The sequence below is a fragment of the Vipera berus genome, assembly GCF_964194415.1.
Source record: "Vipera berus genome assembly, chromosome: 7".
NCBI classification, from domain to species: Eukaryota; Metazoa; Chordata; class Lepidosauria; order Squamata; family Viperidae; genus Vipera; species Vipera berus.
The window spans coordinates 223725-239415 of record NC_138209.1 but is presented as its reverse complement, the minus strand read 5'-3'; the positions used below and the strand labels follow the sequence as shown (position 1 = coordinate 239415).

Sequence of the window (15691 nt, the reverse complement as noted above, 5' to 3'; positions counted from 1 at the left end):
GTGTTCCCCTCCCAGTCAGGAGCAGTTTAATTCTTCCCGGGGTGGGGGACCTGTCCAGTGCTGCAGCCCGCGTGGTGTGCGTGTGGGTCTGTCTCTGGTGGAGAAAATGGAGCATGGTGGCCAAAGCTGAGGCCTCCAGGGCGGCTTCAATGCTCCTCCTGCACCCAATCTGATTTTTCAGATGAGATTGTTTGGGGTTCCGCTCCACTCCAGAAGCAAAGGCCAGCCTGAAGCAGAGTCCTCCTGCGACTGGGGCACAGCAGAAGGGGCACATTTCCCCAGGCCAAAGAGAGAGCAGTCAACCGAGGGGGAAGAAGTCCTCCCAGGACCCGAGACCACCTTGCTCCTTTAAGCAATGAAGCTCTGTTGACGGGACAGCCATTTTGTGAGGGTGCCTATTACTTTTCAGCCTCCCCAGATCAACTCTGGAGCCATGCCAGTACTTCTTTATCCTCACCAGAGTGCTGCCTACTTAGGGAGGGGCTGAGACCACCGTTGTGGCTCAGATCAAAAAGAGCAGAATGCCAGCCAGTGGTGTTCCTCTCACCAAGAGGAGCAAAATACCAGGCCTTTGTCAGAGCAGTGGAAGGAACCGCCTCCTTTTAAACCTGATCATTGATTCCTGTGACTGTCCACGAGGACAGCTGCCCGGGCTAGGACCTCTCTTGGCCAAGAATACTGACACACACACACCCATTGCTTATGCCCTTCTGCACGTGTTGATCCGTTGTGTGGTTCATAATACATTGCTTTGTATTCTAGGATGTCAGGCTCAGCTGATCCAGTTGGTGGCTTCACCAACTGGGGAACGGGGAGTGCTTCGGAGTACAAAGCAGAGTCTTCAGGAAGTTGGAACTCTGCTTGTTTTAACATGCATTTCCACTTGGCACTGAAATGACTCTGGGGCTTTACTCTTTTACATCAGGGCGTGTTAAAAGTAAACACTGAAGTAAAAACAGATTGTAAAAACAGATTGTCTCTCTCTTTCCCATGTTTCCTCCTGTATCCAGATTGGTCCTTCTACAATTTACCCTGCCCAGACATTTTTGTAACCATGCAAGCAAGAGACGGACCTGGTGGCCCTTTGTGCATGCTCGTCTTGGCAGTGCTCAAGACTGTCAAGATTCTGGCCATGGTGTGTCACAATCTGCCTACTCAAACCCTACCACTGTGTGAATGAGTGAACACCTTTGTGGCAGTCATTGACCAATAAAACATTCCTACAATATCCAAATATAAAAAGAGCTTCGATAAGATGATAAAACATGTGCTGTAAGACAACTTGAAGTAGAAAAATAGTCAAAATACTTTACCTTAAGAATCAAACAATAATCCAACTAACTGAATAAAATGCTGGATCTACAAAATGCTTGCTTTAATGTAATGCTTAGGTGCTTAACTAGTATTTTAATGTACCAGTATTTTAATACACTACTAGATTTTCAAAAGTTGAACCCCTGGAATATTTTAAGATTAAGATCTATTGATTGGGAAGACCTATACCTTTTCAATAAGAGCCTTGGTGGAGCAGTGGGCTAATGCCTCCTTAAGTAACACCAGCTGCCTGCAATTAGTGCAGGTTCGCATCCCACCAGGCTCAAGGTTGACTCAGCCTTCCATCCTTCTGAGGTAGGTAAAATGAGGACCCAGATTGTTGGGGGCAATTAAGCTGACTTTGTAAAAATGCCGCTTGGGGTGGGGGGTGAAAGCCCTAATAAGCAGGCATATACATAGAATGAAGGCTACTGCTAAGCTTGTAAGCCGCCCTGAGTCTTCGGAGAAGGGCGGGATATAAATGGAATTAAAATAAATAAATAAATAAATAAATAAATAAATAAATAAATAAATATAATAAGATGCATCATTGTTGCTAATCACCTTCCTAAAATCCTTACGTTGATACATTTGGTGCTCCTTAAGGCATCTTTCTATTCAACGTGCCATTAGTATTTTTCTATTTGAGCAGGGCTCAAACAAAAATAACTGCCCCCCCCATACACACACTATGGGACTAAGAGTCCAAACGGGCAGGCTCGCTCTCTAGACACAGAGTAGGAATCGTTCCTGGAGCCACTGCACAGCTCACGTTTTTTAAGACCCAGACCCCCCCGCGATGTGCCCACATGCTTAGACCGGGTCAGGGAGCGAGCTGAGCCGCCAGCCTTGCTGGGCATCCACCCTCGTGTCCTCGCCGTCGGCTCAGCCCAGCCGCGGCCGCGACCCAGAGCCCAGGCTCCCTTCGGTCCCGGGGAGGGAAGCGGCCGAAGAGGGGGGATCCTGAGACCCCCGTGGGGGGGGACGAGGGGGCCCGGAGGCCGAGATCCGGAGGGCCAGACAGCCTCCCTCGGGCCAGCCCCGCGGGGGCTCTTCGGGCCTTTCCGGGGCGTCTCTCGCCTCCGCTCGCGCCCCGCCCCCGCCCAACCGGGCACGCCCCCCCCTCGGGCACGGGAAGGAGCCGCCCCGGTTTCTGCGGACGGTCCCCTTCCCGCGCACCCACGCAGCCCCTGAGCAGAAGCCACGGACGCTGCGCGATCGCTCGCTTTTGTCCCTGACCGGCCGCCGTCTCGATCGGCGTTTTCCGGCCACTCTAGGCTGCCCGGGCTTCGACTCCCGCATCTCGCTGGGGATTCTGGGAGTTGAAGGCCGACCCAGCTCGAAGTGGCCGGAGCTGGGAAAGCGACCGAGCGGCCCCTCGAGGAGTCTCCTTCTTCTTCTTCCGCGGCTCCCCTCAGAATCACTGCCGCGGTCCCCATCGCCTCGGGAGGCTGAAGCGGGACGGGGAGGGGCAACGGAGGCGCCTGCGCCGTGGCGCTCCTCGGCCTCGGTCCTGGCAGGCGGGGCCCTGTGCCAGGGGTCTTCCGGCTCCTTCCGGCCGCCCACTTCCGGCGGGAGGGGAACGGCGGCGGCGGCGGCGGAGGATGAGCAAGGCGTGGCGGCGGGCGGAGGCGGCGGGCGGCAGGATGGAGGGCGGCCGGCGGGGTAAGCGGGGCCCGGGGCGGGCGGGGCGGGCGGGGCGGGCGGGGCGGGGGCGGCGCTGCCTGGCGGGGGGGAGCTGAGCGGCTCGTTCTCGGCAGGCGCGGCGGCGGCGGCGGCGGCGGCGGCGGCGGAGGAGGAGCCGGGCGGCCACGGCGCCCACAAGAAGAAGCACAAGAAGCACAAGAAGAAGCACAAGAAGCGGCACCACCGGGAGGAAACCGGGCCGGACCCGGCGGCCGCCCTGCCCAAGCCGCAGCTGAAGCTCAAGATCAAGCTGGGCGGCCAGATCCTGGGCACCAAGAGGTGGGCGGGCGCCGGGCTCCCGGAGCGGGCAGGGCCGAGGCAGCGGCTCTCGTGCCCGCGGCGGATGCCTCTTCCCCGCCGGCCGGAGACTCTGACCGGGGAGGAGATGCGGGCGGGCGGGAGACGTTGGCCACCCCGGGGACCTCCCGGTCCCGACCCTCCGGGGCTGAGCTGACCTGCAGCTTCTTCCCTGGCCGGCCTGAAGCCCAGCCTGCTCTTCTCCCTGCAGCGTCCCGACTTTCAGCGTGATCCCGGAGAGGCCCCGGTCCCTCTCCCCACTGGCGGGGGCAGACGAGGAGGAGCCCGTGGAAGGCGGTGTGCCCATCGAGCAGTACCGGGCGTGGCTGGGTGAGCAGCACCGGCTCTGAGAGGCCCGGTTGCCTGGGAAGGAGTGCAAGCAGCGGGGGCTTCGGCTCCCTTCTTTCCATCCAGCCACCCAGTTCTTCCCCGCCCCCCACCCTGCCGTAACTGGCTGTCACAGGCCTGGCCAGTAAGCAATTGTGGAAAACACATTGAAGTCCCTTCTGTGTCCAACATCTGCCCTTAGGGCTGTCCGTGGGCTTCAGCAGCCGGACGAGAGGTTGATTAGCTCTTCCTACTTACTCTGGTGAGTGGCCAGACGAGTTTCCAGGTCTGACCCCAACCAGGTAATTATTTCCTAATACCTGCCGAACCCTTAATCCTCACAGTATATAGCCATTGTTTGCTAACACCTGAAATGAGACCACTCTGAGGGTGAAAGAAGGGGAGAGGCTGAAAACAACCCCTTTTTGAGTAGGATTCCAGAGAAAATTATTGCTTCTTGGCTCACTGCAGCGGATTGAGGAAGACTCACTGATGCTGTTATTTTCTTAATAAGCTTTCTCAAAGATTTGCTGCCATCTTGGCATCTCCCTGTTGTTCTTTGTACCCAACCCACAAATTCTGAATTGAAGGCCAACATACAAATTAGCATCAACAAAGGAGATGTTCCACCTCCCTGGTCAGACTCAAGGTGAAACCTCCTCTCTCTGCAGATGAAGACAGCAACCTGGAGCCGTCCCCGTTGCCGGAACTTGATCCAGAAATGGGCTTTCCGGCACGGGAGGAAGAAGAGGAGCAGCGGTGGCTGGATGCCCTGGAGCGGGGGGAGCTGGATGACAATGGTGAACTGAAGAAAGAGGTGGACGAGTCCCTGCTCACTGCCCGGCAGGTGAGGAACTAGGCCTAATGCAGACATTTCCTGCGGCCAAGTAGACCGCTGGGCAACGAAGAGACCTTTCATCCACGGCAGCAACAGTGAGCTCAGGTGGGGGAAGGAGAGAGGCTCTCGGGGTCCCCAGCTACTTTACTCTGCTACGGTTCCCCTTCCGCTTCCGAGCAGCCAGGCATGTGTCTCTTCTCTAGCCATGCCCACCCTGAAGGAGGTGGGAAGTCAGCCTCCTTCCTTCTGTCCACACTCGGTCTATACCGCTGCCCTCAGCCCCACGATCCTAGTTGCCAGTTCTGAGAGCAGAGGGACCACCCAATCTCGATTGGGCCCAGAGGTGAGGACTCGGGGCACAGCCAGGGAGGACCACTGGCATCTCAAGATGGCTTTAGGGGAGGCCCTTCTTGGGATGGCACAATAACCCTGGCGCCCCCTGGCTGTTGCTGGTGCTATAAGGCGGCACTGAGGCCTTCCTCTTCCCTCTGCATCCATCCCTTCTCCTCTTTCTCTGCAGAAAGCCCTCTTGCATAAACAGCAGGGCCAGCCCTTGCTGGAGCTGCCCATGGGATACAAGGCCAAGGAGCTGACGGAGGAGATGCTGGTGAAGCGGGAGGAACGGGCTCGTAAACGGCGGCTCCAGGCTGCCAAAAAGGCTGAGGAGAACAAGAATCAAACCATCGAGCGCCTCACCAAGACCAGCAAGGCCAAAGTGAAGACGCTGCGTGAGCGCAAGGCCAAAGGCGCAGCAGTGCCCACCGTGAGCTACCGCAGCGCTGCCTCTGGGATCACCGTCTCCTTCCCACCCGGAACTTCCCTGCCCTTGTTGCCCTCCCTCCCGAGGGTCGTGCCTCCCCCCATGCCATGTGGGGTCATCGGCTGCCCCAACCTAAAGCGGTACTCCTGTTCCCGCACTGGGATCCCCCTTTGCAGCCTGGATTGTTACAAAAAGAACCTGCTGCTTCAGGAGGTGCCAGCATAGTCTCTCTGGTGGACGCTCCGGTGCCTGGCGGGCACCCCAGAGGCCTCTGTGGTCTGGAAGAGGCGGGCCAGCCCTGTTCCCAGGTGCCTGCGGGCAGAGGGGCAAGGTGCCTTGGGATCTGCACAGCAGCAGCGGCCACTCCAGCCAGAAGCACGTCGCTGGCTGTGCCCATTGGGAGCCCCTTGGACAGCTCCTCCTCCTGCTGTGACTTCAGGAGTGCGCCGGAAGTTGAGGGCTCCATCCCCCTTGGCCTGTTGCAATGGGGAGGAGAGGAGCCTGGTGTGTGTTTGGACTTGGGAGACGGGGGCAATGGCGACAAGCATTTTTTTCTGGTCATTCTGTGGGCTGCTTCTCCCCAAGACGGATGGAAGCAGGAGTACTCTCATTTGTACAGGATGCAGAGAAAAGTGGCTGGTTATTCGCAGGTCTTCACTAAGTCAGGCAGCCTGCAGTAAAATTGATTTATTGTCAACATTAAAGACACCCTGAAACTAACTTGAGAAGCCCAGGTGGCCTCCTTGTTCCTTCCTCAGCTCCTCCTGCTGACGAGGTTCTCCAAGGGGAAACTGGGAAGATTCAGGGGTGATTTTGGCAGGTGGTGGAGGTGGTGGCTGCAGGGCCATCTGCTCTCCCCCTGCCCTTGGTACTGCCCGGCCCCTTAGCCCAAGCTCCTTGCAACGGGCCAGAATCTGCGCTTCCAAGTACTGGTTTCCCTTTTGGGAGGGTGTTGGAATAACCATGATCTCTGTTCCTATACATGAAGCTGGCTAGTACTTTTCTACCATGGAAAGTCTTCAGTGAATCATGAATAAGGAAGTAAACAGAAACCTAGGAGAGATGTCATTGGCTACAGCCATATAAGGCATAATTACTGAATCTTTCACACCATTGGCTATTCCATATAAGGCAAATTCTGACGCCTCCTGCAGGTGATTGGTCATTACTGTATTTGAATCTACTATTAACACCAATGTCTCCTTTCAGGATAGGTTTAGAACAGACATGTCAAACACAAGGCCCGGGGCCGGATCCGGCCCGCGAAGAGGTTTCATGTGGCCCGCGAAGCCATCCTGGAAACAGTGAGGGAACAGCCCCCACTGCCTTGGCCCTGGCTCAAAGACTCTCCTTCTGCCAGAGACCCTCAGATCTGTCCCACTCCTGCCCAGGCCCCCATAGGCACCCTTGATGCGAACGATGTAGAGCTGGCCACGCCCACCCAGTAGGCCATATGCACTCTAGCCATGCCCACCCAGTAGGCCACGCCCACCCAGGCCATACCCACCCGGCCCCCTGAGGGCAACCGCAATGCTGATGCGGCCCTCAATGAAATTGAGTTTGACACCCCTGGTTTAGAAGAACACGTGTGTACTTAAATCATGCAGGATTGGCATGATGTAAAACCATTTAATCCTGATTGGTTGATTTGAACAATAATAAAACATCATTGGTTGCTTATACTATAAATAAACGAGGTCCACCGCTCCTCGTGGTTCGGTGTTCATCCCAGGAGCAGCAGAGCCCTCACCCCGAGAGATCTCTGTGTCCTTTCATGGGCGCCAACCCTGGGTGGGAGCAGCCCCTGCCCAGCTTCAACAGCAGCTAATTATTCTCAACCTGGCTGCTCACAAGCAGCAGGTTCCCAGCAGGAGGGGCTTGGGATGAGGGGACCCTCTGCCCTGTGGGTGCTGTTGACTATGAAGATGCCAAAGAGTGGCTATGGGAAAGGAAAAGTTGGGGTGCCCCATGTATTAATCCTCTCCCTGAACTGTTGCCAAAGGTTGGGGAGAATGAGGCAATCCACTGGAGTGGTGGGAGGGTCATCTGAAAGCCGAGGACACCTGTTTATGCATTCTGGGCCAAGGGGCAGGTGTGTGTGTGTGAGAGGGAAGGGACTCGGACTTAAACCATGTAAGGTTTACTCAGAATAATGCATCTGCAATGTCACTTTTTTCTCTGGATAGGGTTAGGGCCTTGTGTCTTGTACTGATAAAATAATTAGGAGCCCTGGCCAGAAAGGCTTTGTTCCAGCTTTCCTGTGTGTTGATTGCAGCCACTCCTGTCACAGGAGCAGCTCGGGTCACCTGCAGTGATGTTGCTGTAACTTGTTCTTGAACACACGTGCACCCCTCGGGCAGCAACAGGAACTTGCCTTGCCATACTGCTGGTCCACTGCCAGTTGGTTTCCAACAGCAATTTAAGGCACTGCTAACTCCCCATAACGCCCTGCGTTGCTTGGGGTAGAAGGTGCCTATTGAGGCTCCTCGCCTATCAAGGGAGGATGGAGGGGGGTGGAGCAGGTGTTCTGGGGAGGGGTAAACTCCATGGTAAACATGGCCACGGGTGAGTGGCCTCTTCTCCGTTTCCAAGAGATGTCAAGACATGGCTGTTCAGGAAGGGATAGAGATTCCGGATAGAGATTACATCTCCATTTTCCCCAAAGAATCCCTATTTACTGTGAAATAAAGTGAAACCTACACTACACCAGTTTAGGTCAGCAGCTAAGGCATCAGGCTAGAACAGGGCGACCGTGAATTCTAGTGCCACCTTAGGCACAAAGCCAGCTGGGTGGCCTTGGACTAATCACTTTCTCATACCTAGGGGGCAGTTACAAACCATTTCTGAAAAACTTCCAGGACTGTAGGTAGGGTTTTGACCAGGCAGTCTCTGAGAATTGGACATGAGTAGTAGAAGAAAAAAAGTTGAAACTGACAAAATACAATGGCTCCCACTATTCTTAATTCCATAATCCCTGGATCAGTCAAAAGGCAATTGGCCTTTGTTTTTGCTTGAAGATGTTTCTCTTCTCATCCAAGAAGCTTCTTCAGTTCTGAATAAATGAAAAAGCATCTTTGGGACAACCACCGTCTGGTTGATTGAGAATCTCCATAGACACTTTTGTTGTAAGACAATATATTTTTTGTAAACAGTGAAATGAAAAAGGCACGCACATAATTATTGGTACCCCTTAGAAATTAAAAGTCACTAATGGAATTTAGTGATCTCACGAGGAGAGTAGTTATTTTGAGGCACGTGGGCAGTTTAGAAATGCGAAACATAAATTGCTACCGCAGGTATCTTCAATCTCACTCTATTTGGGGGGAAACGTATCTGGGCGGCTGCGTGCAGCATAGCAGACGCGGAGAAGAGAAGGGCAGAACCGTCCGAGGAGAGGAAGGCGCCGATAGCCGAGCAGGTTGAAGGCCAAACGGCTTCACGTTCACCTCCCCGAGCTGCTCCCGTGCCAAGGAGGTCGAGGTCCGTGGGAACGGAGCCAAGCGCCGGATGCGAGCGCAAAACCGGCTCCGGTGTGAGCAGACGGTCCGGTGAAGAGTTCTCGGCTGGCCGGGATCGACCTACAGCCGGGCGCGAACCGTCTGGGACCGAAGGGGGCTTTGGGGGGGGGAGGGGAGACCCACAAAAAAGGGGGCTGGAGACTTTGCGGAAAGCACGAGCCGCTCCGGCCTCGGAGGTCCCGCGGAGGGGCGAGCACGAGAGCGGCAGCTGCGGAAAGACGCGGGCGCCGGACCTGCCCCTCGGCCTTCGGCGGGGGAGAGCGCCCCCCCCCCGAGCGGAGCACGCAGCCGGAAGCCTGGCCCTCCGCCCCCGTCACGTGACCGCCTGCACATTCGTCCCTTCCTATTGGTCCGCAAGCGCGGGCCCCTCCCTCGCGCTAAGAGGGCGGCTTCCTCCCCTTGAAGCCGGGTGGTTGGCTCACGCGTCAATCTTCCTGGCCCAGCCCAGCCCTCGGCGCCGAAGCAGGTTGAGTGGCGTTAGGGGGGTCAGCCGTCCGCGGGGCGGGCCCTCCGCTCGCCTTTGTCTGCTGTTGTTAGGGGCGAAGGCGGCCTCTGATTGGGTGGCGGGCACGGCCGCCGCGCAGCTGATTGGGGCCCGGGCCCTCGGGAGAAGCCGATTGGCGGCGGGCGGCGGCAGGGCGGGAGCCGCGCCGGGAGCTATGGCGGCGGCGGCGGCGGCGGGCGTCCGGTTGTCCGGGGGAGCGGGGAGGCGGGGCGGGATGGCCGAGGGGAGCGGGGAGGCGGGGGGGCGCCCGGGCCGACCGTAGGGCCGCCATGGAAGCGCCGCGGCCGCCTCCGTCGGGCAGGGAGGCGCAGTCCGGGTGGGCCGCGGCGGCGCTGCTGGGCCGGGAGCGGCAGGTGAGGCGCGGCGGGCGGGCGGGGGGGGGGAAGGGGGCGGGGCGGGCGGAGGGGGGCGGGGCGGGGCTGACGGCGCTGCTGTCTTCCCGGCAGGCCCGCGAGCTCTGCCCGGGCGTGAAGAGCCAGCCGTACGTCTGCGAGACGGGCCACTGCTGCGGCGAGACCGGCTGCTGCATCTACTACTACGAGCTCTGGTGTAAGCGGGGCGGGGCGGGCGGGGGGAGACGGGCGGGCGGCGGCGGCGGCATCATCATCCTCGCGCCCGGCTCACCGCCCGTCCTCCTCGCAGGGTTCTGGCTGCTCTGGACGGTCCTGATCCTGTTCAGCTGTTGCTGCGCCTACCGGCACCGCCGCGCCAAGTTGCGCCTGCAGCAGCAGCAGCGGCAGCGCGAGATCAACCTCATCGCCTACCAGGGTGCCTGCAACCCCCCGCCGCCCCCCGCGGGGGACCTCCGTGAGTGGCTCGCCCTGCGCGCCCGGGAGGGGGGCCGCCCTCGGCCCCCTCCCCGGCCCTGAGCTCTGCGCCTCTCCTCCCTTGCAGGGATGCTGGCCGCCTTCAAGCTGCCGGCCTACGATGAGGTGGCCCGGCGCCCCGCCACGCCGCCGCCCCCCTACAGCGCCGCTGTCCTCCTCCTCGGGGGCTCCGGCTCCCCGACGCTGACCGGCAGCTCCGAGGACTCCTCCAGCTGCTCCTGCGAGTCCAGCTGCTTGACCTCCCCCAGCAGCACCTCCCTGTCGGCCACCGAGGCCGGCGGCCCCGGCGAAGGGGAGGCCGAGCGCGACGGGGTCTGCGGCCGCCCCGCGGGGGACGGCGGTGGGCGGGCGGCCCCGCCGGGCGGCCCCTTGGCGCCTGCGCCCCCGAAGCACGCCCTCTTCTCCTCCGGCGTGGAGCTCTTCGGAAGCGACTCGCGGCGCCCCTCCGATGGGGAGGTGGGGCCCGACGCCCGGGAAGAAAGTAGCCACGCGCGGCACCGGCGCCTGACGGGGGACTCCGGGATCGAGGTGGGCCGGGGCCAAGACGAGGAAGAGGCTGCAGGCGAGGACAGCGAGGAGGAGGAAGGTGCCCACTTGCCTGCCAAAGGGGCAGCCGGCGGTCAGCAGAGGGAGCCTTCCGAAGGGGGCGCCGAAGAGCTGCCCCCCTCACCAACGTTGCCTGTCCCGAGTGGGGCTCTTGTGCTTGGCTGCCCCACCCACCTTGGAGACTGAGCACCAGGGCAGCCTGGCTGCTATTGCTCACTGTGGAGGATTACCGCCTTACCCTCACTTGTCTGCCCAGCCATACGGACGTCTCCTCGGTCCTTTCCTGCTCTGCCATTACTGCCCGCCTCCCTCTTTGGGACAGGAACCCAGAGCCCTTGGCAGCAGCTAGGGCCAAGTGGGGAGCTGCGTGCTGGATCATAACTATAGTGATAGCTCTGTACGTGTGTATGTGTGGTTCCTGCTGTGCTCCAGCTTTGATGTAAGGCATGGCATAGGTGAAGGCTCAGTTCCCACCCCCCCATTTCCAGGTTGCACTGGGGTTTGTTTGCATGAAGAGATGGCTGGTGCCAACACCTGTTCTGCCCTGGGAGCGGGGAGCTGGCCTTCCCCTCGGCCAGTGTCCTACCAGCACCTGGTAGCACTGTGTGCTTCTTATTAAACAGACATGGAAATCCTGAGAGGCACTTTCCATTGTGTGGTTGGGGGGGGGAGGAATATTGTGTTGATCTTCTGGAGGAGCTGCCTGCCAGGTTGGTTCATCAAACGAAGCTGCTCTAAACTGGGCACGGAAAACATTCCCTATACGTACTGGATGAAGCAGGCCATCGTACCAAATTGGGTTTAATGTGCCAATCAGTGCACTCTTTGCCCAGTTTAAATATCCTTGACGTGGTCATGGGTTTAAACCTCCCTTTCTCACAAGATGGGCTTCTCCCAAGTCTTGCCTCCCCATCGTACCAAATCAGTGAGTTGTGCTTCATGGGCTTCATAGATTCCGTGGAAGAGCAGCTGCTGCTCCTTAAACCCCCGCAGGCCGGAGGCTTTTATCTCTTGGTGGGAGCAGTAACACCCCCCATTTCTATAGGGCCATATGGAGCTACCTTATCACCAACCCCTGTTCAATGCCTTTGTTGCCTAGGCTTCCAAAGGAGGGGAGCTAAAGCTTTTAGGGTCACAGCTTTATTTCAATGTGAAATTTCTTACATTTAGGCACTTGCCCACCAGACTCTCCGAGTTGGAATGCCAACCCCTGAAGCAGGGCAGAGGAAAAAGTCAACGCCGCCTGTGTCCCTTTGCCAGAATCCTGCATCAGCCACTCCAGCTGAGCTGCCCAGGGATGCAGACCCACCAGCAGGCTGATCAGTATTCTTCTGCCATCATGAGCAGAACCAGAGCTGACCAGCCTGTGAAGGGGTAACACCCTTGCCCCCGGCCCGTGCTGTCATTATACTGCTCCCAAACATAGCCAGAGTCCAGGTACTGCTGGAGGACGTTGCCAATGACGTTGGTGCGCAGCTTGTGGTACAGTCTGGTAGCCTCCTCCCGGTAGGGCCCCTCTGCTTGGCTGTAGTGACGCAAAGCCCGCACTGCAAGGTAGTTCATGTTGATCCAAATGGCTCCCCTCCAGTAAGGGGGATCGTGCTCTGTGTTGTGCTTGAGGTAGAAGGGGCTGCTGCGCGACAGGGAACGCAAACCAAAGGGCGTCCATAGCTTCTGCTCGTTCTTCATGTCTGCTAGAAGGCTGCCCAGGTGCTGGGAATTGGGGCTCAGGAGCTGCAGCAGCAGGGGAAAGAGGCTCACGTAGCCAAGGGCCCCTCCCACAAACTGCAAGTGGGGTGACTTCCGGACCACTCGGACCAGCCTTGGAATGGGTGAGGGCTGGCCAGGAGGAGGGGCCCGAAGACGCTCACGCTCCAGGGCCACAGCCTGTGTGTGGTTTCCATAGTCGGCAAAAGTGCCCAGAGCCTCTGACCAGTGGTGCCGCTCGAGCAGTTCGTTGTCTGCGAGCCACTTGGCCATGTGCGCGTAGTTGCTCTCCGGTTCTCCCACCCGGGCGGCCACCTCGGCCATCACGGCGGAGGCTACAGCCATCCAACAGCGCAAATCCAGGTGCCGCTCGTCCTCCGAGGGGTGGGAGGCCCTGGGATAATCGTCCAGCCCGGAGGTCAGGGTTTTAGGGTTCAGGAAAAGCTGAGTGTCCTGATCCCGGCCACGCCATCGGAAAGTGTAGGACAAGGGTCCCGCCTGCGTGTGATTGTACCAGCTGTACCAGCTTTGCAGGCGAGGATAAAGGCGCCGGAGGTACTCCTGCTCCACCGCCCCCTGCCGGAGCAGCTGCTGCAGCACCAAGAAGAAAGTGGGGGGGTTGCCCGTCTGGCTGTGCTGCACCACAAACTCTGGGGGCACCTTTGCCAGGGCTTCGTCCCCCAGGATCTGCTCACGCGGAATCCAGCCGTCAGCGTTCATGAGATCGAACCAGTGAGCCAGCACCTCCCGGCTCAGGGCTGGGTCCCAGTGGGCCAGGAGGAGCTGGTGGAAGCCTTCATCCCACAGGAAGCCCCGGGGAAAGCAGGAGCGGGAGGGCACTGCTGTGAAGAGAGACCCCGCAGGATACGGCTGGGGGCCCACTGTGTGGGGGGACTGCACCCACAAGTGCCCATGGAAGTAGCCCATCCCGCCCAGCATGTTGCTGAGAAGAGCCCGGGCAAAGTGCTGCTCCTGCGCAGAGAAGCCCTTGCTGGAGAGGCCGAAGCTCTCCTCAAAGCGCCGCTCAAAGGTGGCCACGTGCTTGTCCAGCTCTCGCGTCAGCGTGTCTGCCAGGAGCCGGTCAGGGCGGTCAGGCACACTGCCTGACTCAAAAGCAACTTCCACGCGGCAGGGCACAGCCACTGTCACCTGGTGAACTAGGAGCTGGCTGTGTAACTCTCTGTCCACTGCCTGGCTGTGATAAGCGTCCACGCCAAAGTAGTGCTGCTTGGGGAGCCCCGGCGGAGCGTAGGAAAACCGCGGAGTCAGGCTTGATTTCACCACATCAGTCAGGCGATGCAGTCCTTCCGCCTTTGCCTGCAGGTAGTTGTATCTGGTGTGAGAGAGAAGGATGTGGGAAATCTCTGTGGGAGACAGCGGCCCCTCACTTCCTGAGCAACAATGTTCCGTACCTGGCATAAAGGGGGGTGCCGGCCTCAGTGGTGGGCTGCTTGAAAGTCACAGTGAAGTTCCCCAGTTCTTCCGTCTGTCCTCTTAGCGACGCCAGTCGACTCTTTTCCTCTATGACAGGCTGTAGCGTTCCTTGCCCATCAGTGGCCATGTAGAAGAGGAGGGAAATAAAGTGGGGCTTGGGGCCCGCCCTCTAAATGCACAAAGATGACAAAAGAAAACAGACAACCCCCTTAATTTGCTTCCCTCCAGCTGTGGTTGTAATTGGACACCCCCCCATCCAAGAAAAAAACAGCCTTTATTTGCTTCCTTTGGTACAGAGTGGAAAACGCCAGACGGGCTTGCCAAAAACTGGGGAAACACCTGAGTTGCACAAAGCCCTTTCCAGCCACAGGAGGCCACAAGCTGAACTTCCAAACTTGACCAGGTAGGGCAGCCAAGGGCAGCCACGTTGCCTAGTCAAGCAGCTGGACCCGTGCAACCAACCATCCTTACCAACCATCCTCGTCCAGCTAGTAAGGAAGTGGAACAGATAAGAAACGTTTCACTAAGAAAACCCATCCAGGTAAAACAGGCCCCTTTCTCCCCACTCACTCCTGGGCGAACTGTCACTCTCCAGCTCCAGTCCCCGCCGTGTTGGCCACCGGGACGTTTCACAAACTCCGTCTGCAGGCTGAAACCGAGGTCTCGGATCTCCTGCACCCCAAAATGGGTGCCATCATGAAGCAGCCAGCCGTAGCGGGGGAGACCGTCACTCTGTTCGCAGGTGTGGCGCAGCCGGACATCCCCCTCCAGCTGGGACAGCCACATCAAGCCTGCGGGAGGAAGCCACAACTGACGCCCGGCGGCAACCGGGCCACCTGGCCAACAGCTCGGAGCCCGCGCCACGCTCCTCGGCGGCCCCGGATTCGGGACCGGGAGGCTCGCCGCCCACCCAGGGAAGCCGTTTTCTTTTCCTCACGCAGCGCCTGAGCCCGGAGACGTCGATCCCGGCCTTTTCCCCCCTACCCCCCCGCCAAAGCCCCCCCGGCGGGGGGACGGGGGCCGCCGGGTCTCCGCCGCTCTCAGGGGCTCTCCAACCCGGGAGCCGCTGACTCCCGCCAACAAAGCCGGGGCCCGACCGGGAGCCGGTCTGGCCTCTCCCCCCGGCCCCCCAGCAGCCACGGCCCCCGGGCGACGCCCCCCCCCCGCCCCCGCAGAGAGAGCGCCGGGCTCACCCGCCACCGGCGAGCGCGGGCTGCGCGTCTTCAGGCCGAAGTAGACCTGGGGCCGGTAGGAGCCCCAGAAGCGGGCGGGCGCGGCGGCGGGGCCGGTGCTGCCGGGCGGGAGGACGCGGGGCGCGGCGTGCGGGGCCACCAGGCGCGCGGCGGGCCCCCACCGGGCGTAAAGGCCGCAGCCGAGCAGCAGCAGCAGCAGCAGCAGCCCCGCCGCCCCGAGCGCCAGCCCCGCCGGCCCGCCCGCCGGCCGCTCCCGCCGGCCGCTCCCGCGCGGGCCCCGTTCCTGCGCCCGCCCGCCCTCCGCGCCCGCCACCCGCCGCCGCCGCTCGCGCGCCATCCGTCCTGCGCTCCCCTGCCGGCGCCCTGGCGTGTCCCTGCGCCTCTCCGGGCAGGATCCGCGCCGCCCTCGCGCCCCGAGGCACCCTGGGAAGGCGAGTTCCTGCCGCTCGAGGCGTGGCCTCGCCACCGCGCGTGACTGAGCGTGGGCGGGGGGAGTCTCCCCTTCGCCCCGCCTTTCGGTGCGCCTTCCTCGTGGCCTCCTGTCCCGCAGGAGCCGGCCCGCCTGCTTGGCTCCCGAGCCCGGAGGCTCAACCGGCGCTCGACACGGAGACCCGGCTGAGCGCAACGGAGGAGAGCGCGGGGACGGCTCGGCAGGGCCCGGGAACCCGCCTTAGTCGGGAGCGAACCGACCCCGGTTTGGCCTCGCAGGGCGGCGCCTCTCTCCTCCTTCCCCCCCGCT

The 15691-nt window shown here is 60.1% G+C and overlaps 3 protein-coding genes across 3 annotated transcripts; 2 read left to right on the top strand and 1 right to left on the bottom strand.

Annotated features, from left to right (window-relative positions):
• Nucleotides 1-2636: 2636 nt before the first annotated feature.
• INO80B (INO80 complex subunit B) lies at nt 2637-5942 on the top strand. The gene is made up of 5 exons (XM_081332926.1): nt 2637-2979; nt 3075-3279; nt 3509-3627; nt 4296-4471; nt 4983-5942. Exons 1-5 carry the CDS (start codon nt 2919-2921, stop codon nt 5445-5447), a joined length of 1026 nt encoding a protein of 341 aa, XP_081189052.1. The 5' UTR covers nt 2637-2918; the 3' UTR covers nt 5448-5942.
• A 3430-nt stretch (nt 5943-9372) lies between these two features.
• Nucleotides 9373-11256, top strand: WBP1 (WW domain binding protein 1). Its single transcript, XM_081332091.1, has 4 exons — nt 9373-9598; nt 9692-9794; nt 9888-10052; nt 10140-11256. Exons 1-4 carry the CDS (start codon nt 9515-9517, stop codon nt 10802-10804), a joined length of 1017 nt encoding a protein of 338 aa, XP_081188217.1. The 5' UTR covers nt 9373-9514; the 3' UTR covers nt 10805-11256.
• A 467-nt stretch (nt 11257-11723) lies between these two features.
• MOGS (mannosyl-oligosaccharide glucosidase) lies at nt 11724-15289 on the bottom strand (the record flags this gene model as incomplete). The annotated part of the gene is made up of 4 exons (XM_081332648.1): nt 11724-13658; nt 13738-13928; nt 14330-14550; nt 14953-15289. The coding sequence occupies 4 exons, from the start codon at nt 15287-15289 to the stop codon at nt 11939-11941; spliced, it is 2469 nt and encodes an 822-aa protein (XP_081188774.1). The 3' UTR covers nt 11724-11938.
• Between the last annotated feature and the right edge of the window lie 402 nt (nt 15290-15691).